The sequence below is a fragment of the Parasteatoda tepidariorum genome, chromosome 10 (genome assembly GCF_043381705.1).
Source record: "Parasteatoda tepidariorum isolate YZ-2023 chromosome 10, CAS_Ptep_4.0, whole genome shotgun sequence".
Classification (NCBI taxonomy): Eukaryota; Metazoa; Arthropoda; class Arachnida; order Araneae; family Theridiidae; genus Parasteatoda; species Parasteatoda tepidariorum.
In genome coordinates, this window is record NC_092213.1 from 73,932,652 (window position 1) to 73,955,422 (window position 22,771).

Here is a 22,771-nt window from a genome sequence, read left to right on the forward strand (position 1 = left end):
TATGAACTAATTGATTATATGAACTAATTGGCATCATGAATGTTATTGGCATGAGATAATTATTAATCTCAGTAGTCAGTCCATGATATTTCAGATAAAAAATAAAAAAAACCACGAATCATCATTGAATTAAGTTTAACTTTACTAAAATCAAATTTAAAAAATTTTATGAAAATTTATCATTTTGCCGTTATGAAGGAAATTACATATTCAATTAGATATACAATACTTGAATAAATAGTTTAAATCGCATTTATCTGTCCCTAATGTGAAGTGATCCTATGAAATTTTCATTTATCTACTTGCCATTTTAAATTTTATCAAAATTTTACTTTTTTACATCAGTTGATTACTTAAATACAATTCTTACCGTATATTCCGGCGTATAACGCGCACTTTTAATACAAAAAATAACATTGGAATTTACGGGTGCTCGGTATACCCCGAATATAAAAAATTATAGATTAAAAAAATTTAAATTTAGAAAAATATTTTTATTTTAAAGAAATAACATACCTTTACCTATATACTTTATTGATTTTCGTTATTACATAAATAGTTCATTATATTCGTCTTCCGTTATTTCTTCAGGCACGTCATCACAATCTGTTTCGTCTTCATCATCTGTGTTACCCTCATCCATGAATAAACAGTCATCTTCTGATCCGTCCAGATTATTTGAAATGCTGCATTTTTTAATGATTTTCTAACCATCTCAGGCTTAATTTCATCCCATGCTTTTAATATCCATTCGCACACTGTTTCCAAACTTGCATGATGCATATATCCTCCTTTCTTAAAGGTTTTCTCGCCCTCCAACAACCAAGTGTTCCACTGTTTTTTTTAAATTGGCTTTAAAAGCAGAATTCCAATGGCTGAACTAATGGTGTCAATCCGCCCATAATAACTGCCACATCGGTGTTACATTCTTTCAACAATTTTTTTTGCATTATCTGTAAGGTGGGATCTAAACATGTCCCACACTGAAAGGCTTTCTGGTTTTCTATAGATACTAGACGAGATATTGCACATGTACAATCCAAATTTTCATGTGAGTTATACGAAGAGTATATCTTAAAATTTAAAAAAAGTTATTAGAAATTACGGGTGCGCGTTATACGCCGTGGCACATTATGCGCCGGAATATACGGTATATACAAACTCAAAAATTTATTATGTGAATAATTCCTAAAAAAAGTTAATTTAAGCTGCAAAAAATTAGATTTAAATTAAATTCTTTCCTACTTTTGCTTATTTTACTAAGTCTTACTATACTTTAACCTACTATAAGTTTTACTAGTCCTACAATAATTTTAAAAGAAATAACCTTTTATCCTAATTATTAAGTTATATTTTTCAGGACTTTTGTCATTAAAAAATCTATTTTAAAATTATTATTATTGTTATTTTTTTTTGCTTAATTCCTAGGATGTTCATAGGTTAATAACAAATAAAAACTAAAATGTTCCCACAACAGGTCGTGGTGTTTAAATCTCCACAATTTCATAATAAATGGCTCGACAGCGCTGCACGCCAACTTTCTTTACTTATAAAACAAGGAACGATGCCACATTAGTTTGAACTGGGGATAGAACTAACCGCGACTTTAAGCAAATAATCAATTACAATTCGAAAATCATTGTATACTTTAATACTTTGCTCATCCTTCTCAATCCATCATTAGAGGAATTTTTTTTTTTTTTTTTTTCAAGTTTTTTTTCAAGGGTTATTCTGGGTTTGAGAATTTCTATTAGCACCGGTAATCATGGGACATTTTGTCTAATCTTATTTATTTTTCTACATTGCATTAAAAAATTTTTATATGTAATATTTTTATTGCAGGAGCTTTTGACTAATTCAGATCTTAGTGAAGTAACAGTCGAAGGAAACAGCAAGAACAACCTAGAAGATTTAATATCTCGAGTAGGATATGTAAATTCAAGAGAATTTCCTACCCCTGGACGTCGTAGTGTTCAAATTAGTACCACTGTCACGTGAGTATATCCTGTGTATTTGTTTTTTTAAATCTTAAATTTTATTTCTTATAATTCTATTTACAGTGATCAAAAAAAAAATGTTGCACTTAGTTTTTGATGCATATATACTTAGGGTAGCCATAAAACAGGGAAAAATTTTAAAATTTTTTATCAATTTAGAAAATTCGGGAAAAGGGCTTAATTTAGGAAGGTCTCTGCCACTTCAATATATATTTTTTTTTTTCAAAAAAAAAGTACTAATTCTGCAAGATATCATCTGATGCTCAGGGCAAAATTTAAAAAAAAACAGCATTTTTTTTCAGAAATATTTCTGTTTAATATTTTGAAACTTCAATATTTTCCACTGTTTCAATATTTTTTTCCAAAAAAAAAAAAAAAAAAACACAAATTCTGCAAATTATTATTTGATGCTCAATGCAAAATTTAAAAAGAAAAAAAAAGCAGTATTTTTTTCATAAATATTTCTGTTAACTGACGCAAAAAATGTTTTTCTTAATTGGTTACCCGAAGACAAAACGCAAAATTTAATGAACAAAGTTATGCTATCAGACTCAGAAAATTTTAATTACCACATATTGGTGAATAAGCCAACCTCCTATTTTTGATTCCGAGAACGCAAATTTCTTTTAAGTTTATTTATACGAACTGACTTCTGTAAAAAAATTCATATAAAAATTTCTATAATTAAAAAATATGAACAAAATTATTAAACATACAAAATTTTCTCAAATTAAAAATATTATAATTCTCTGGATATAATACATTTACCTTCAAATAAAGTTGCATTAACAAATGCTCACAGGTGACTAGTTAATCAAGAGAAAAAAATCTTACAAAAGAAGGAAATATACACTCTACTCCTGTAGAAGTCATGTGTCAAACATTATTATGTGGCAAAATTTAGATTCAAATATTATTGTAAAGTTTTTAAAAAAGTGTGGAATTTAAAATTCTTTGGACTTTTTTGTGGGACTCAGCAGGTGAGGTTTAAGTAGAATGCATTGCAAGGTAGAGTCCATAAGGTTATGCTGCTTTATTCAACCTCACTTAAGTGACGTTCCAGAATCTTAAACTTTGTAGCTTTATGGTATGGTTAAAAAGTTTTCATTGTGTTATACTTTTTGAAATACCTTTTAATAAATTATTTTAACTTTTCTTCTTAACATAATGTAAAGCATTGCTTTTAAGAATACCTTTGTATAAAAAGAAAATGTGGTGAGAGAAAATGCAAAACGGATCATGTATAACATATTAAAAATAGTTTTTGAAAGGGGTAAATTGATACTGAGTTATTTATATCTAATAGTTTATAAATACACCGACACATTTTCTGATCAATGAATGTCTGACTTTATTAACTGTGTATTAGTTGACCCTCTGATTTTCGTAACATTTCAGAGTTGGAAAAATAGACGTATATATCAGGATATACAATAAGTAGAAAATTCAAGTCAAAAATAAATATATATATTTTTTAAAGTTTTGATCCAATTCTTATTTGACGTGTTGCCAAAGATTTAAAAGTCCCATTTAGGACTAGCTTATTAAGCACAAATGACAGTTGACATTATGAAGAAGATTCAAAAATATACTTTATCAGAATTAGTATTTTTTTCATATGACAGATTTGAATACATGATTCTAAAAGTATGGATGTGTTACATAATCTAGACGAAATATCATAAATTTAGTTTTTCTTACTTATTTTTTCATATCTCAAAAAATAATTGTGTGAAACAAAACTGTTTTGTATTTATTTGTAAACTAGTTTACTCAAAGTTGCAAAACAGATTTTTTAATGACTTTTTGTATTAAATTTTAAAATGATTAAAAACAATTTTGAATTTTAATGTATACAAATATTCCCATCTTTTTAAAATATCTGAGAACCCAAAATAAAATTAAGTTACCTGAAACTTTTTTGCAATATAAATTAGCATTCAATCTTTTAATTTGGTGTACCTGTTTATCTAATGAAGTGCTTAAACATGGATGTCAAATTATTCTTTGCAAAATTGAAGTTTATTCTGTTCTAAAATATTATTTTTAATTATATACTATACAAGTTCGACAATAAAATTATTTCTTTACAAATAATAATTATTACAAATATTTGACTTCCAAGCTAAGAGACAAAATTTGAGTTATACTTTTAAGATCTTGGACAGTCAAACATGTATAAGCTGAAGAGTTGGTGCAACGTTATAAGTATTTATTTAAACAAATAGTGAACTTATAAAAAGATTATATGATATTTTTGCTTTATTCTGTCTGAATTATAACAATTAATTTAGATAAGTATCTGCAAAAAAATATAATGGCAGGGCGCTGGACTCACGTTTATGAGAACAGGTGTTGGAATCCAGCCGGCCAAGGGCTACCCGTGTAGTAAATGGTTACTTGTGCATGTTTCTATCAGGTCACAAAGTCCTTCATGTTCCCTTAACAAATCAATATCTCTGGGGGTACTGAATTGGAGATTAATCTTTCAGGGCAAATTTACGATCTGTGGATGAATAAATGGCTGTGTGAATGGATCCACCCTATAAACGGGTGTGACAGAAGTTGAATTCTTGGCCATAAATGGCGCCACTGGAAAACAAGAAAAATTGCTCTCCTTCTGCCTTAATGGCGGACGACGACATCTAAATAATAATGCTGACCAACTAAATTTATTTCCCTTCATCAATATTGTATTGTATTAATTTATGTTGTAAAATATTGTATGGTGCTTCACATCTTGAATATCAAATTTGTTTCACAGGTGTTCAAAGGGTAAAACCGTCAAAGTACCATCAGTGGAAGCTTATATAATGGTTTTGCAGCCAGAACTTCCCAGTATTACCATCAACGGTACTCCAAACTTAGCCAGAGAATATGAAGCATTCAAGCAGGGCATTCAGCTTTTTGCCTCTGTCTCTGTCCTCATCAGTCAAGATCAAGATGAGGAGGTGCCCATGCACAACGGCATGGATAACAGCCTCGTTTCTTTGGACCACAAGCTGGACTCTTGCACTGTTCAAGTATACCCACCCCTCAACCCTGACCATGAATATTTCAAACTTCCCATCAGCCTTATGGCTCACCTCAGTATTCATTTTAAAGAAAACAAGGACGGTCTCGTTATTTTTGGTGAGTGTGTACTATTTTTCAAATTTAATTATACCTCTTTTCATGTTGGAGCAATGTGCAAAAGGAAAAACCTAAGACCGTAAATCACTTTTGACCTAGAGATGAATAGCTCCATCATTGCGCCCAGATGGTTTTGTGAGGAAGCTCAACCGGGGCTGGCCTATAATCCAAGGAATCTAATCTTGTCACAAAATTTGATGCTGAGATAGAAAGCAAAAAATTTGCCATACTAAACCATGCATACCACTTAAGAAAGTATTTTTGTATTGACTCCCAGTCTGCAATTTTTGCTCTATTTCTTCACAATAAGTGATTCTTATCTTGAAGAGGAAACTAAAATGCTTTTTTATTGAATATTTTTGTTTGGGTAAAAGTTGTTCTTCATTGGATTCTTAACCACTGCATTTTTGAAGAAAATGAAAAAGCAGACATCTGTCTAAAAAGTATAGTGGATGCGAATTTCAGTCGTCACTTTATACTCTGTCGTGCAACTAAATCTGTAATATGATAAATTATAAATTTCAAGCTGTTATTTTATAACCATCGTTGAAAACCTGACCCAATTTTGGGTTTACGACTACTAATGCTCAACTCCGTAACCTTGTAATTTTGAACTCAATCCAGAAGACAAGGGAACTCCTGGATCAAGTATTGGAAGAAATTTGCCTTCATGGAGGATTTTTTTATGAAACTAGCCCGCATTTGCATTGCATGGAAAGGAAAACCATTAAAACCTCTCACGGTTAGCACAATGGCAATCCCCTTTTTACCGAGGATATCTTTGCGTCATCACTGTGGTCGGTACGAGCCGGAGCGGGATTCACATCAACCAGCTATCGCTAACCCGGTTCACATAATTGGAAGGTAAACGCTCTATCCTCTGTGCCATCCCGGCTCAAACTACTATCTGAAGTAAACATGCAGAAATTCAATTATACTGATTTGTAAGGATAACTTCAAATATGCTAATTAACTTATTTAGACAATATTTTAAGTTGAAAAATCTGATGCAAAACCATATTTTATCTCAGTTTAACATATCTTTTTTTATGGTTTCGGTTTCTTAATCTTCTAAGTAATCGCAATCTGGAACATACAGAGTTATTTTAAATGGTTCGTAAGGTCCAAATGATTGTTTATTACAACTAAGCAATGTGCAAAGACAGACGAGGTGATGCTACGAAGGTTCTAGATGTGAACCTTTTGTTACCCAAAATCCAGTTCTGTCCTTTCTCCCAATTGCATGTTTCTGCCTGTGTCTGTAAACTGTAGCAGTTCCAGAAGTGTTGGGGTGCTTAAACTTAGTCTGTTAAAGTGCATGGATTTATTAAGATTATGACTTGTTGAGCTTGGTATCTTTGGATGCATCTTTTAAAAATATTTTACACATGATCTCCGAATTTCGATTCAATGACTATTTAAGATATTTGATTGTTTCCACATCTTGTATACATTTTATTACAAAATGCTTTAACACCAATCTTTATAAATAAGCAACAATTTTAGTCTTGACCTGTCTATTTTATTATCAAAATAAATTAATTTTGGAATGTTTACTAATTTATATTTTTTAAATGTGCTAATAAAATAAGTTGGAGATATTTACGTTGGTAAAAATTTATTTTCATATGCTTGACAGTGTAATATTAGTGTTTTTTTTTTTAAAAAAAATTTGTGTTGTTTAATTGTAATTTTTTGTTTTGTTTAGGGGCTGACACTATTCATAATTATGACTTAGTGTTACGTCAAATAGTTTATTACAACAGAAAGCCTGCCTATTACCTTAACCGTGCCTTCAAGTTGGTTTGCTCCGAGTTGAATGGCCGCTTTGTAAGCAATGAGTATATACAAACTGTAAGTATAGTTTTTATTTTGTTATTTTTGCTAATATAATTTTTTTAATAACTTTTCTGTTTTTGTCTTATGACTTTTTATAGCCAGAATACGACTTCTTTAACAGAAGTCATTAAGAATTTATAAAAAGCCTCTTTTTTACTTTTAAAACTGATGTAATTAATTTGTTATAAAAAAAAGTTATTACATTTGTTTGCTAAAAAACTAATGTAATATGTTTTTGTGAAAAGATTGTATTTATTGACTGCAATTTCATCGTGGTTTATTTTTAAAGATCTTAATTCATTTATAATATACCTTTTGAGATTTTTTTGTTTTTGTGTTACGTATCATTAAAAAAAAATCTGAATACAGTAGTCTCGATTGTTTGAGTTTCCCATAAATCAGAGCTAGTGGGGAAAATATTCAGTCTTGTTTCTAAATAATAACAAATGCATACACACAACATGCGAAACAATTACTATGATTAATTTCAAGACTATTACTAGGACTGATTGTTGAAAAACAATTTTGTGTGTTGAACATTGAAACATGTGAATAGTGTGTTAAAAATCTTTTAGATAATTAAGGTACAATTAAACTGATGCTGTAATATAATGAATATTGTAACTTGGTGTAATGTAGTAAATGTACCCTGATCCTTTAATGTTAGTAAATATTCTTTAAATAATTATTTTTTAATTTAAATTCTGAAATTTAAAAATTGTGTTGTTTCCCTTTATTTACATATTTTTTTAAATATTAAGTTTTGAAAAGTTGGAGGTCAACTCGGTCCTGTCTACTTTGAGTTATCCGGTTTCTATTGTAATCTCTTTAATTTTATTTTAAAAACTATGTATCTAAATTAGGAAATTGTTTGCAAAATTATGCTTTTCAGTCTATTCCCTACATTGTCATTTTGTCAAACGTTTAAATTAATTATTTTTGTTTTAAATTTTAATCTTTTTAATTTTTGAATTGAATTTTTGCAAAAGGTTTATTAGTGAACCAAAAAGAATTCTAATCAAACCCTCAAATTACAGGCGTTATTGCAAATTATCTATTAATTAAATAGGAAATGAAAATGTAAAGTAAAGTAATGACATTGTTTAATTAAGTAATGAAATGTAAAGTAATTTTTCATATTTTATTTCTTCACTTGATAATAAAATTCCAATTCTGTTTAAAGGTTTATTGGTCAAACATAGGTGAATATGACTGTAACTATGAATACAAATAATAAAAATAGATAATTGGTATCATAAAGTGAATTCGTACAATAACTTATTATAATATTTTGTTTTTAAGGAAGGAACAGTGAAGGAGAAGATTACATAGGTCAACATATTTAGGTCATAATGTAACAATTAGAAACACTTAATTTTCTAATCTTATACCTTAAAATGAGCTCATATGAATTGTGTGGTAAAATTCAATGATAAATCAAGTTAGACATTAGTTAGTATAACTTTTTAAAGCATATTGCGAGTCTTATTAACTTGATTCCTAATCAAAATTCATGTTCACTTGATATAAGAATCTAAAGATTACATTCTCAGGGTTTTAGGTAGGGATTAAGGAAATTCCTTAAGGAAACATGGAAATTTCCTTTTGAATTTCAGCAAAAATAGTTATTTTTATACTCACATGTTGGCTATTTTCTTTCGCATTTTGCGAAAAGAAAAATCTTAGCTTGATCCCTAGCAATTCTTATTCATGTGATTTACAATTTATGTTTTATAACTCATAGCAAGGTAAGAACTGCTCATGATTGTTATTATTATTAAGAATTATTATTATGCAAAGATTATGAAGAAGAAGTAGATTAATAAATTTGTTTTAAGGCATCAAGAAATTTCCTCCGTCATTTATGAATATAGGCGAAGCAAAACTCCAGATTGTTATTCAATTACATAATAAGGGTTTTACTGTTTCATATGCTAACACCATTTTGTTTCAGCTGACTGTCATTCACCCAAGGGCAGAACCTGGTCATGAGGCAGATCCCAAACCGCCTCTAGAACCCGTAAACCATGCCCAAGTGCATGACCACAAAGTTGAGTTCAAGGAGGCCAAAGTCCGTGCAGCTGGATTCATGGACAATGGCCTCGGAGAAGGAAGCGAAGCGATAGCTAAGACATCCGCAAGTAAGCTATTGATTGTTATATATAAATCGTTTTGTAAAGACAGCTGTTAATGTACATTTTTATACTTTTCAAAAATAAAAGCAAAAATGTATATATATTAAGAGTTGAAATTTGGTATTTAAGCAAGGCGAAAATATAAATGCTGTCACAAAGTTTGACAGATCACAATAGTGGAAGATAAATTTTATACCAAAACAAGTTTAATTGGAGGATGAATAATTGATGACAAGTCTTATTGGAGGTTTAGGTGTTACCATTAATTGTCTTTCAACTCCTCCCTATTTCTTCCTGCAATCAACTTGCCTTGTTCTTTATTTCATTCGTCTACATGTGCTGTGATTTATGAGTTCTTTTTTTCTTGTTTAAATATATTTATTTATGATACCCATTATGTATGTGTACTTTTTGTTTCATTTCTATAGGAATTTTTTTGTAATATTTTGAAAAGGATTCTTAATAATATTTGATATGACTTCATTCTGTATAAACAAAATTTGTTACTTTTTTTTATTTCATTGTATCAACATGAATCTCAATGTATAATTTTTTAAATCGCACAAATACGGGTATCAATATTTAATTTTAAAATTGCATTAATACATAATAGTGGCTTTTAAATTGCGTAAATGCAAAGCATGCTATTTGATATAAAATTGGGAAAATGCGAAACATGATGTGCCATCTTAAGTCCAGTAAATATGAATAGCGATGTGTGATTTTAAATCGCTTTAGTGTAGGTAGAGAAAATAAGAAAACACTCATCCTTTATATTAGCATGCTTGAAAGTCGAATGCAAAGACGTAATCGCTGGAAAAGTGTCCGGCGTGAAACATAGAAAAAATTATTTTATTTATCTCTGCTAGATTGATCTGCTTGTTAGGATGTAGGAATTTCAACGGTTTTTTCTTTTGAATAATATACTAAAAATTTTTCCACAATGGTGACGAATTTTCCATGAATGTGGTTCATGCATATTATACATAACTGCAGTTAACTCTAAGGAGTGGTTTAGGAGTCCATAAGTTGGACTAAAAAATGCATCTGTGTATCCTTTTTCAGTTTTAACTTAGGTAATGTTAAAATAAGGAAAAATGTATGCCTCAAAGTGTATGATTATTTAGACAGCAATCTGAAGCTGTATAGACTTTAAACCACTATGTTTTAAACAAGAATCCTTCACATTAATGGTTCAGTGCTTTAACCACTGAACCATCACAGCACATCTAAACTGTACTAAAATATCTGTTTATTTAAGAAAAGGTTTCGTTAATTTAAGAAAAAGAGTACTATTTTTTTAAAAAAAAATCTTGAAGCTTTTTTAAATGCATTTATTTACCAGGCTAAGAAATCTAATCGTTGATTTGCAAAAAAAAATTTTTTCCACAATTTTATAGTTGTTTAAGAACTTTCAAAATTGAAAAAAGAAAAGCACATTAAAGAGACTGTTGTGTTTGTAGGTCTTGATGTAACCATCATCGCTGTAGTATTTGCGAGATTCTTGGTGTTTATGATAGTTTACGGTTGATCCTAAAACTACCATAAACACCAAGTTAGAAAGAGAAAGAAATCTTATAATTTTAAAATAATGTATAAGAATTTTCAGATGTATGTGTATATAACATTAAATGTCACCCTTTGTTTAAGAAAGAGCACAAATTAAAGAGACATTGTTTTCAGGTCATGCTGTAGCCATCATCATTGTAGTGTGTGTGGGATTCTTGGTGTTTATGATAGTTTTAGGGGTGATCCGAATCCGTGCTGCACATCACAGATCCAGAGAATCCAGAGACGAAGACCAAGAAATGGCTTGGGACGACTCTTCTCTCACTATCATAGTCAATCCTATGGATGTAAGTCTTTTCCTTCCCTTTCCTCATTTCTTTTGATATATATTTTTATTCAAGATTTCTGCCCTAATCAATAGTAAGTTAATTTTTTTTATTTAAAAAAAATAAGTCTCTTCATTAAAATTAGGACCCTAAAAAAAGATTTCCCCAAATTTTCTAAAGGATTAACTAAGTTCTTAATTCAAGGATCAGTTAGGAATAATAGCGAATCTTTTTTGACCGTTTCATTAAAAAAAAAATTTAGGAAATTCTTTTCGAAGCTATGAATTTTGTAAAAGGTCTTAAGAGATTGAGTATTTATTTACACTCAATCTCTTAAGAACATTGCCTCAAATTCATAATTTTAAATACGAAATTCATAGCCTCAAAGAGAATTTCCTAAATTTTTTTTAATGAAATGGTCAAATAAATTCACTAAATTCATTATGTCTAATTCAATGGGTAAATTTAGAAGAAAAAAAATTAAGTTCAATAAATTATTAAATGGACCTTTTGCAAAATTCTAACTTCAAAAGCAATTCTTTTTCAAAATCTACTTTTGTATAATTAATATTCCATTTTTTTTGTAAATTGTTGACAAAAATGCAAACCCTGGTATAAAATCCTATATTGACCTCTTTCCAATTAAGAAAAAAAAAGTTTAAATGTATATTAAAGATAAAGCAATGTGTCACATATTTGGGAATCAGTCTCAAATAACCAAGTCTGCCTCAGAAAGTTACTGTATTCAATTTTATCTATGGATTTCATAATTCATATTCTATAGTATGTTATGAAACTTAAAGGAACCCTGTCTAATGTGTTATTTTGAAAAAAATGATTATACATAGTACTAATTAAAAAGTGTAATTAAATGTTGAATTTATCGATTTTTGTCTCATTAATTGGTGTATTAATAAACTGACTAGCATCCCATTAAAACTGCAGAAAAAAATTTTTCAAAAACATAATACTTTACCTTTACAATTATTTTAAATTATTATTATTATAATTGAGAACACATTAGACATTATTTATTATCATTATTTATTTATTTATTATTAGTATTTTTTGTTAGAAAAGCTGCCAGGCATTTCTGCTTTCAGAATATAAAATTAAAAATATAAAGGAATGAATTTCTGAATGTCCTTTTTTAGAAACTTTTGCTAAAAGTTGTTTTAGTTTTGGGGAGACACTGGTCAACTTAATTACTTTTTAGCTTTTGAAATAGCTATTAGCTGCAAAATGTATTAATGTAATATGTTCTATTTTTTAGATTGCCTAAAATATATAGTTATTTTAAAAGTACAGTGCACTCCCGATTATCCTGGTTAATCAGCGGGACGGGTCGCACGGACAATCGAAAAACACGGATAATCCGAAAACTCCTTTTTATTAAAGAAAAAAAGAACATCAGTACAAAAAATATAAACATTACTTACATTTGCATGCTGTATAACATCAAACTAGGAATTTAACATTTACTGCTTAAAAAAATGTGAAATGCGTCTTTGCTTCTGCTGTTTGTTCATCTCTTGCCGTATATTGACACATATTTTACGCACCGTAGTAATGTCACCGTAATCAAATCCTCATTCTCCCATATGATCAATCAAATAAAGTTTCCACAGATTGTAGAGCAGCAGAATCAGGAATTGTATTTCCCTCATTTATTACATCTTCTGCATCATCACTATTTGATTTAACAACACAGTTAGTAACAATTTCCTCATCTGTTAAATACTGGAAGTCAAGCTCACATACATCACTTTGAAGCGAATTTTCCTGATCTTTGATTTCTTTTCCTTGTTCAAAAATACTGTTATATCATATTCTTCAATATCTGAAGAAGATAGTTCATCAAGCGATCTTTCTCCACGATAACGTAGACCATGATATTCCATATACTGCATCAATAATGAATATTGATTTCAAAAAGTGTTATAACTTCATTGCAGCGATTATTATCAATAAAAAACATTAGATTCATATTCTGTTAATAAATGGCGAGACTGATTTGACAAGATTTCTATTCATGCATCATAATCTTGAAAATGTTTCTCTTTAAAAAAAATTTTGTGACTTTGAAAGGAGCACGGATAAACCGCAAACCGGATAATCCGCGCACGAATAATCGAGAGTGTACTGTAATTCATATTTTCTTCCTCTAAAGTAGTTCTAAGTAATAAATTTGTTTAATTTTAAATTTATTTTATTTGCTTGAATCCTTATGAAGCATAAAAAATTTTAGTCAAATAGTTAAGGTTGTTTTTTTTTTATTTATTTATTTTTAATTTAAGAGGTAAAAAGATGTTTAGAAAATTTTACTAACAGTTTAATTCATCTTAAATTTTAAAAAAAAAATCCCAACACAGAATTTGAGATGTCTTCAAATTAGCAAACTTTAACCATTTTATTACAATTTTGTTAATCATATTTATGATAAAAACAAATTCATTTTTTTGAATTATTAAAGAGGAAGGAAATAAGCATTACTTGTTTCTCTTAGTTAAAGTGTTTATTTTACCACCCAATAATTCATCAATATTATTCCTTTTTTTCCAGCAAATTGAGCAGGATCAAAGTACACGACCTCTAAACGAAGAAGACGACAGCGAGAGCTCTGATGATGGGAGCAGCTACCGTGACGACGGGGAGTCCTCTGAGGAAGAAGAAGAAGATGCTGGGGGAGCCCAGAAGACCAAAACCAAAGAGTTGGAGTGGGATGACTCAACTCTCAACTTCTGAGCAAGCATTTCCACGTATCCACATACATGCATTCCAGAGATAGCTGTTTGGCTTTGCACCTAAAACAACTGGAAGAGTGGACATCAATCTGGAAGATTCAGCGAATCCCCCAGCTACTTTAGAGATTGTATGCGGATACCAATTTCTAGAACTTTCACAATAAGCTGCTGTTGACAGTCTATTGTAAAATTGTTTTTTTGTCTATTTTTTTTTCCTCTTGTAAATTACCTAGTGCAGTTTTATTATTTTTCTTTTACAGTGTTAATTTCTCATTGAACGAAGGGATCATCTTTATTAGGCCATCGATTTATATATATATATATACTTATGTATGTGTCATACTAGTGCCATAAAATGTGGTAAATTTGAGTTCCTGTGTAATCCTTCTTAAAGTATACATATATATTATATATGCGCGCAAAGTATCTTAGTAATTTGGAGGTACTTAAAATTTCCCATAAGTTCTTCACGGGTTCAATTTAAACAGACATTGTTTAATCATTTCCTATTTCTATGCTTGGAAGTAAACGCTAACTTGATGTGGTGAAAAACATTTTGCAAACGCTTAGCCTTTACAGTGTGGTTTGACATGCCTCTCGATTCCCACAATTTGCACAAATTGTCGCACACCATAACTACCTGATCGAACACTTCACTTATTATTGTGGATTTCCCCCTTTTTTTTAAATACACCGTAGCTCTTAGAGAGTAAACCAATTGTGAAACGGTAGTTATTTGCACAAGTGATCCTAGATCCTAAATTTTTTAGGATTAAGTTCAGGGTTTGCATTTACTTTCGCTTATGCTGTTGAAACTTAAAAACAAATTTCGTGATTTAAAAAGTAAATATTTCTTGGAAAAAACTCTGGCTTGAGCATTTATTCTGTTGAGCCATTATTACTTTCTGTAAAGACAAACCCTGACCTGCAAATCCAGGCGGTAAAGGTCAAACGTTTCGTAAGCTCTTACAACATCACTAGCTTGAGTTTCTTACAGCACTACTTGTGTTTTGTAAGCTTTTTACACCACTAGCTGGAGTTCTTACAGTGGTACTAGCTACACTAGCTGGAATTTTGTAAGCTCTTACAACACTAGTTGGAGCTTTGTAAGCTCTTACAACAGCACCAGTTGGAGTTTTGTAAGTCTACAATGCTAGCTAGGGAAGAAAAAAAGTGAATTAATCCTCTAACCTTCGCACATCATCGTAGGTCATAATAAAAATCGGAAACACATATCGAAATTTTTGAACATTTTTTCTTTGTCTGTATTTAAAATAACATATGTGTGTTGTATCTTTAAAAACGCATGCTTGTTGTAGTTAATCCTAAAACTAATTGTCTTAGGGCTTAGAGAGAGAACTTACTTGTGATGTCAATTTATCTGGCTGGGTGTATAAGTGTACTTATTTTAGCAGTCAGGCATTTGTACAGTTTTCAGCCAAATTTGGCGCATCTTATTTCTGTGAATACTTCAATTGTACTACTGTTGATTGGAGTTGTAAAAAAAATATAACGATGAAAAGAAAAAAAAACTTTACGTTAGGCATTCTGTAATTGTTGGCTAATAACCATGTTTTTTTTTCTTCTTCTTCAGAGTAATTAGAACTTACTATTTAGTTTTGATTTTTTTACTGTGCCATAGTGTTTATTTTTAGAGATTTGCCATCAGTTTTTGCAAAATGTAGCCAAACATTACAGACTGCCTTAAATGATTGTTAATAAAATTATCATACCCAACCCTTGTGTCTGAATTGTTAGTTTACTAAGGTTCTGAACAGGATATTCTTTCTAGTTTGTGGTTTTGAGACCCAAGTGCCAATTACCATACATTCTTAACCCTTTAACGGTCGATTAATTTTCAACAAAACGGTCATAAAAGTGCCTATTTTTATTTGTTAGTGCTGCCATCTGGTGTGTAAAATTAGAAATAAAATTTTTTCCTGGCAAAAGAAATTAATTAGTTTTATTCTTATTGCCACGTTACTACGGAACACTCCAGCCCGGAATTATCACGGGAGCGAGAAATAGAGGGCGAAACCTCACCCCGTCATTTTCACGGAAGCGAGAAGGAAGGTCTTAATTAACACCTATCCTCCTACATTCTAAAATCCACCCAAACTCCATTAATCACCATGAGCAAAAGATCCCTTAAAATTTTCATGTACTAATGTATTTTCATTTACTACCTACTAATGTATGGGGTTCTCATGCAAATTTAGACTACAGTTCGGGAATATTGCGATTAAGATGGCATGGCAAATGGTGTGAGTGTCTCAAAACAACAAACTGATAAGAGATGCCTGTTTTTGGCCTAATGATTTTGTGTGTATATCTGTTTTTGTTATATTTCATTACATTCCATATGTTTCTCTTTGTAGAGTATAATGATATACTTGAAGTAAGAATAAAGTATATTGATACAGGTGGTGGGAATTTCGGAAATAAAGTTAATTAAAAGCAACTAATTAATCAAGCAGTGTATTTGTTATTATGTATAAACAATAGAATGTTTATAAAGTATTATTTTAAATTTTGATATACTAAGTGTAATGAATTTATAATTATTGGTTTTGTTTTAGCTTCTAATCACTGATCAAAAATTTTTATTTCAATTATGAATTTTCTAATTTTGTATTGAAACATCAGCTTTTTATCTATTTATTTTGTGGTTGTTTATTTTTATACTATAGAAATTCTTTCATTTCATTCACTTGTATGCCAACCATTGACTATATTTTATTGCAGCTATAGATTATGATATTTGACTAAGGAAAAGTTTCCTCTTTTTTTAAAAAAATAATTATAAAAAATATCTGTAAATTTGATTTAAAAAAAAAATATGGAAATATTTATCATCTTATAACTTGTGGAAAAAAAAATCCAATTTAATTTTTGTTTAATTTTGGCACTTTTTTGCTCAGATTAGATTTGTTTTACAAGTAAAAAATACTATAACTAGGCCAATCTTACATTTATTGCTCTTAAAAAATTAAAAAATATCTTTTGCCATTTAATTTTTTTTTTAATTTAGAAAAGTTACTGTTAGAATGTTAATGCTATTAATTTAAAACATTTGAAATTTTCATTATTGTGTTCATATCTATAAATTTAAATATCTGTGTTTAATTGTTAAAGTTATTTAAAGGGTCAATTAATATAACAGGGGTAAAACTTCAAACGAATATGTTGAGCATTTCAGTGACGATGTGGAAAATTAGCATATTGACTACAGTTGGCATTTCTTAACGATTTCAGTGCTTAATTTGAAGTTTGTATGTCGGTTACATTTAGTCGTTAACATATTTTTTTGAAGTTGGAAAATTTCTTCTATTTGCAAATAACATTTTTACTAACTCCCAGTTTTGCTTTTACGTTTAATAAGTACATATATTTCATATATATATAAAAAAAAAGACTAGTAGATTTAAAAGAAATTATGAGCAATTTTTAACATAAATCAAGATTACTTGTTTATTCTTGTAAAAAGAGAAGAAAAATTGCTGTTGATTAAGAATACAGAAGAACCTATAAGCAGACATTTTGTAGGTTTTTCAGGGATTGCTTTTTAGGATTGTAAGGAGTTTTACCTCAACGTGAAAGAAACAGACTGTGTTCTGTATGTTATGTTGCTGTAAATGCAATAAAATCTGTTTTATCCCCCATTTAGTATTTTGTTCTTTATTTAAAAAACAAAAGACTTACTTGCTGTCTGTGTTATCAATTTTTATTTTTTTAACTGTAGAGCTGTCTATGTAAAACAGCGGTTCTCAAATGGTGTTCCGCTTAACCCTAGGGTTTCGTGGGAGAGTTAAAGGGGTTTCACGAGTTTGCACTTTTTATAGCCAGTGATGAGTTTTGATTATATTTAATCCAACCTATAAATCATAACTTATTTAATCTTGTGGTTGCTTTTATGAAAGTATTTCTATTAAATGCAACTGAAATCAAAATGGAATTTTTTAAAGGAAAATGTAAAATTTTTTATAACAATATATTGAACAAATTATGAAAAAAAACAAGCATTTATGTAATATTCCATTAATATTTCCTGTCGCGCTTTTCAAATCAAAATAATTAACTTCTTTAATAAAGCAATAGGTTTTCCTTAATAACCATTTTAGAAATTTATAGCAGTTCTTTTGAGTTTTCATTTTAAGGTAAGCCATAATTCAGCTTATTTTAATTATTTTCAACTTATGTATGTGCACCAGAAATAAATTTATAACTAAACTAGATATATCACAAGTAGTGCAAATTTAACTGTTGGACATAAAACCTAATTTAAGATTATTAATGTTAAAAAATCTTCATTCCTGTAATTACATACAGTTTTTTTTATAAATAATAACGGTCACAATTGTGTCGCTCAGAAGTCAATGCGGTTAAGTCCAAAACACAAAAATTGAGAAAATTAATGTTTTTTGATACATTAGTTTTTAAAATTCTTGGTTTATTAATTTAATTAGAAAAGTGTATAAAGTCTTTTTTCGAGGTGTAAACTCTGCAAAAAAACAAGATATGTACAGGATGTGTAAATAAAAACGTAAGTATTTATTGAAATAATGACAGCATCTTAAAAATTTTAGGACTTATACCTTTTGGCAGCTGAAAAAGATAAGAAATTTATGTAAAAATAATAAAATAACATTTATTGTCATAAGTTTTATGTTTATTCATCATATCAAACATCATCTTCTTCCGAGTTATTTTTAAATGTAAATCTTGATCTCCACGTGTTGTCCTTAATGTCCTGTAAAAGTCGTGTTTAATTGGAGGTATATACTTTAATAAACACATGATGTCTTTTTTTGTTTCTCTTGAAATTGTTCTGCTATTAGAATATAATATAGATTGAGTTATATTTTTTAAATTTACTGGCCTACCTTTATGTAAAAACATATTGATAAAAGGTGGACTTATTCACAATGGCTTCTGAAATTATTATACAATATATTCAGAAGCTATTAAAAAAAAAGGACTGTCAAGCCTAGAAAAAAGTAACCAACGAGTAAATCCTTTAATAACTAAGAAGATTATTATTTATTTCATCAAAATTTCCAAAAATCAGAAAATATCAAAAAATGGACTTGACCGCATTGGCTTCTGAGCGACTCAATTATCTTAAACTTTATTTATTTTGTTAGGGCTCTGCTGTCAAAAAAATTGGGAAACGCTTTGCGATTTTTTTTTTTTAAAAACTAGTTATGTTTTTAGAAACCTGTAACTAAATTTATATCCAATTTATAATCTACCATTTATTTAATTTTTTCGTTATTCTTATGAAATTATTTAATTGAAATGATTTTTGTTTTAAAGAATGCTTTTTCTAATGACAATATTATAAATGAATTGTAAAAAGAATGTTTATTAATGAAAAATTCCATTAGTATTTCAAATCGAACAAAAATTCCCAAATTCAACAAAAAAAAGAACTTAAGTTTTCAACCTTTATTTTCTTCCTTCTTTTCATGTAAACTATATTTTAACTTAATCATTTTCAGTTTATGCAGGCATTAAAATTAAATTTAAAATTCGAATAAATGCTGCTCCAAACATGTGAAGTCAAATGTCTGACATAAAAACCAATTTCCAGACTAATATTGATAAAATGACGAGGAAAAAAATCATTCTTCGCTCATTTACTAAAGATTTTAAAGATAATAAATAAAATTTTGATTCTTTAATATTTTACATTGCATTACATATTTTCACAGTAATTAATAATCTTCCGTTAATTAATATTTTAACAATTGCTGATCAAATTTATTGATTAAGTCTTGGGGTTCCGCAAAAGAAGCTCGACTATTCAGGATTCCACAATCTAAAAAAATAGGGAACGGCTGTACAATTGAATTAGCAACGTAAGTGCTTTATTTGGAGAAAAATGCTTTGAACAACTATTTTCTTTTTGTTGCTAATGGAACGCTAACATGGAATTTCAATAAAACTGATTAAAAAATTTCTTTTTTCAAAATAAATTTTGCAATAAGCAGCTTAATACAAAAATGCCAATTATATAAAAATCTCAATTTTGAAAAAAAAAATTGGTGAAATGGTGCTATATTTGAAGAAAACTTATTTGTTTTCTTTTGACTAATTAATATTTGCTCTTGTTACAAGAAATGCACCATGAGTACGTTAGTGTTAACGTTTATTTAGAGTAACGAAACTAGGTTTATTTTGCAAATTATCGTTTAGGGATTTAAATTTCGAAGTTGACAAAATAAGTGTTTTTTTAATGATTTTTTTCTATTATTAATTTTTTATTACCTAAAAAATCCCACGTTTTTCTATCTCTTCACTATTTGTGTTTTTTTTTTTATATGGATGGTTTTTTCAGTAGAAATGTAAACAATAACAATCTCGAGCTGTATGCCTGCTTTAGTTCCGGTTAAAAAGTTAGCAGCTGTTTGCTACACGTTATTCAGCGAGGCGATATTTTCAAATGGGTAATTTTGTTTTCAATAAAAGAAACAAATTAGATAATTTCTCAGCTCAAATCTGCAGTATTTCATAAGATATTAATGTTATTATGTAATTCTGGTGAGTTTGAAGTGAAATTTTTTTTTTTAGTTATTCAGAGATATATTGCTAAAAAAGGTGACATGGTTGCTAGATTTTGAATAACTCGCTTTTTTGGCAGTCTTGATTTGGCCTCCTTCCATTTGTTTATTACTGTTTGTTCGTGTCGCAAGCTGTGCACCATCTTAAGAATATTGTTCGAGGAGCAAGATTAAGTTTAGTAATAAGTATTCAAATACCCCGCTTGCTAGAATCTTAAAACACAATGATCACGTTGTGAGCCCGTCGCCAATAGCCCATTGTGCAGCTCTAGTGCGACGTAAATTAACAACAACACGTTGTGAGCCAAATGCTTTAAAATTCACCGGAAACAGTAACCCGGAAGTATAAGCGGCTTGCAGCGCTCCCTATTGTCGAAAACACCATCCATAACTACATGTACTATTTCCTGTGAACACGTTAAGTCAAATAGCCTTTAAATACACCTGCACAGTACAGTAACCCGGAAATATAGGCGGTAGAGAGCCTGCAGCGCTCTCTAGTGTAGAAAATATCCATAATGAGAAAGAAATTGATTGAAAGATTACTAAGAAGTTTATTGAATCACTCATTCCTAAAGAAATAAATTTGTGTGCATATGTAAGAAGAACCGCTATCAGACTTAAATGCACTTGTGAATTTGATGAATCCGAAATAAATTGATTTTTATGAGGACATAGTTACTGATGGTAACAGCGTGTGGTGATTTGTAGGAATCTGGAATATTATAGGAGGTTATTGTAATCATTTCACATTCTATAAAAGAGTTCCCCAAACTGCGCTAAGCAAATTATTTCCAATTGTTCTAAGAGAGCATAGGACACGTTTGAAATTATAATAATACAGTACTCAAAGTTTGGTATAGCTCGTTCACCAAGAGTTGACACTTGACTCAGCCTTTATCGCGTGGTACCTGAGGATACTAGAGTGCCTTCAGAACAGTCACTCTAGACCATACTATTTCGTTATTTTCGAGAGAAGGCTGTGAACAATCCTGAACAAGGTTGCTATTTGGCGATCATATGACAAAAATATATTTTTTTTTTAACACTGAATATTTCATAAACTTGATGATATTTCTCTCTTGTTTAGTTTGTCCTTTTTTGAGATATTTTGCTAGGAAAACAGCAGTTTTTAAATTCAAAATATATTTCATCAGCTAGAGTAACGAAAGGTAGTGACTGAAAAAGAGTTTGGTGCGTACCGTTTTTAAAAAGTGCTTAAAGGTGCTTTTTTCGTTTTTTAAATGCCCTTAAAGGTGCTTTTTTCATTGGGTGTTCTTAAAAGGTGCTTAATTTTCCCTTTTTGAAAATGAGATTTTTCCTTTACCATGTTGTTTTTCGCTGCGAATTATGCAAAAGGGCACTGTTTACATTTGTTCTATTCAACGTTTTCTCAATTAATTCAATCCCAATCTATTTCGGGTTAATGTCAGTCCGTAGCGTATGAAAACGCCATTCGTTTTACATGATTCAAAATTTCATGGTTTTTGACAATTGTCAAAGTTAATGCCATAAGGTTTTTTCTATTTTTTTTTTTGACATGACGATTAAAACAAGATAAAACCGTCAATTGTCAAAAACTTTCCAACCCTGCCTAATTATGATATTTTTTTTAAAGTGCTTAAAAATATTTTTCGAGTGCTTGAAAAGTGCTTATTTTTTGTTGAATAATTTGTCTACGCACCCTGATTACGGGTTGTCTCATTTTCAAGTTCGGAGATGTTTCTCCTCTTACTGCCGCGCTGAAACGAACTCTGCGTTTGAGGAGGTGGAGCCAAGTGCCAACTCCTGGTGAGCGAACTATATTCATAATCGCAACGCTCGAATAGACAATCTGGGGGAGAAGACTGGTTCTATGCCTCGATCCTTCCCTCTCCTTCTCTTATCAGTTGTTTAAGAATGTACTACAAGCTTCCTTTCCATAATATTTTTGGTATTTAATGGTCAAGAATACTTTTTGAAATTTTCATGACGCTTTCTTTCAGAACTATGCTAAATGTACTTTTTCATTTCCATATAGTTTCTTAAATTAGAAGTTTTAAGTCCATTTGAAAATCAAAACGGAAACTAGCGTACTACTTTCTCGTGACTCTCCACACGCTGATGCGGAAGGCATGCGACGTGTTGTTGTTGCTATAGGTTAAGAACTCTGTTTTACGCCACCCGTGTCCTATATCGATTCTCAAAATGAAATTTCCAAATACGGCATTATTTGCATTAGATGACATTAACCTTTGTTTTGTTATCAGGCTCACGAACACTGGATATTGGAATCATAACTATTTGTCACTCATCGAAATTCAAAGGAACCGTTCTCACTGAATGCGATTCCCGCATATCTGCGATCACCTTCGAGAAAAAAAGAGAGAGCAGCCTCCAACTTATTATTAGAGATCACTCAGTTACGTAACATACGTGCTCTCGTGATCATGCCTTAACATAACAAGTTGAATGTTTTGAAGAAATTAATGCATTACATAATGCGAAAATCTCTATCGGCAAACAAGCAAGTCATGTAAAATTAGC

The 22,771-nt window shown here is 29.8% G+C and overlaps 2 protein-coding genes across 3 annotated transcripts in view; both read left to right on the forward strand.

Annotated features, from left to right (window-relative positions):
* The window catches only part of LOC107445248 (calsyntenin-1), a 229,905-nt gene extending 212,561 nt beyond the window's left edge, over nt 1-17,344 (forward strand). The window contains exons 10-15 of one of the 2 annotated variants that reach the window (XM_071186415.1): nt 1,843-1,994; nt 4,762-5,129; nt 6,838-6,983; nt 8,923-9,109; nt 10,787-10,959; nt 13,501-17,344. The gene's annotated coding sequence lies outside the window, so the exon portion shown is untranslated. The remainder of the gene's footprint in view (nt 1-1,842; nt 1,995-4,761; nt 5,130-6,837; nt 6,984-8,922; nt 9,110-10,786; nt 10,960-13,500) is intronic. The other variant, XM_071186417.1, reaches the window with a different exon arrangement.
* Nucleotides 1,031-13,683, forward strand: LOC139426891 (calsyntenin-1-like). The gene is made up of 7 exons (XM_071187020.1): nt 1,031-1,051; nt 1,843-1,994; nt 4,762-5,129; nt 6,838-6,983; nt 8,923-9,109; nt 10,754-10,959; nt 13,501-13,683. Exons 1-7 carry the CDS (start codon nt 1,031-1,033, stop codon nt 13,681-13,683), a joined length of 1,263 nt encoding a protein of 420 aa, XP_071043121.1.
* Nucleotides 17,345-22,771: the final 5,427 nt, after the last annotated feature.

Bases quoted from the DNA above. Each gene is read 5' to 3' on its own strand.
- LOC139426891 (XM_071187020.1), top strand. From the start codon at position 1,031: ATGTACAATCCAAATTTTCAT. The intron at 1,052-1,842 runs GTGAGTTATACG...TTTTTATTGCAG, and splicing joins TGTACAATCCAAATTTTCAT to GAGCTTTTGACTAATTCAGA. The intron at 1,995-4,761 runs GTGAGTATATCC...TTTGTTTCACAG, and splicing joins CAAATTAGTACCACTGTCAC to GTGTTCAAAGGGTAAAACCG.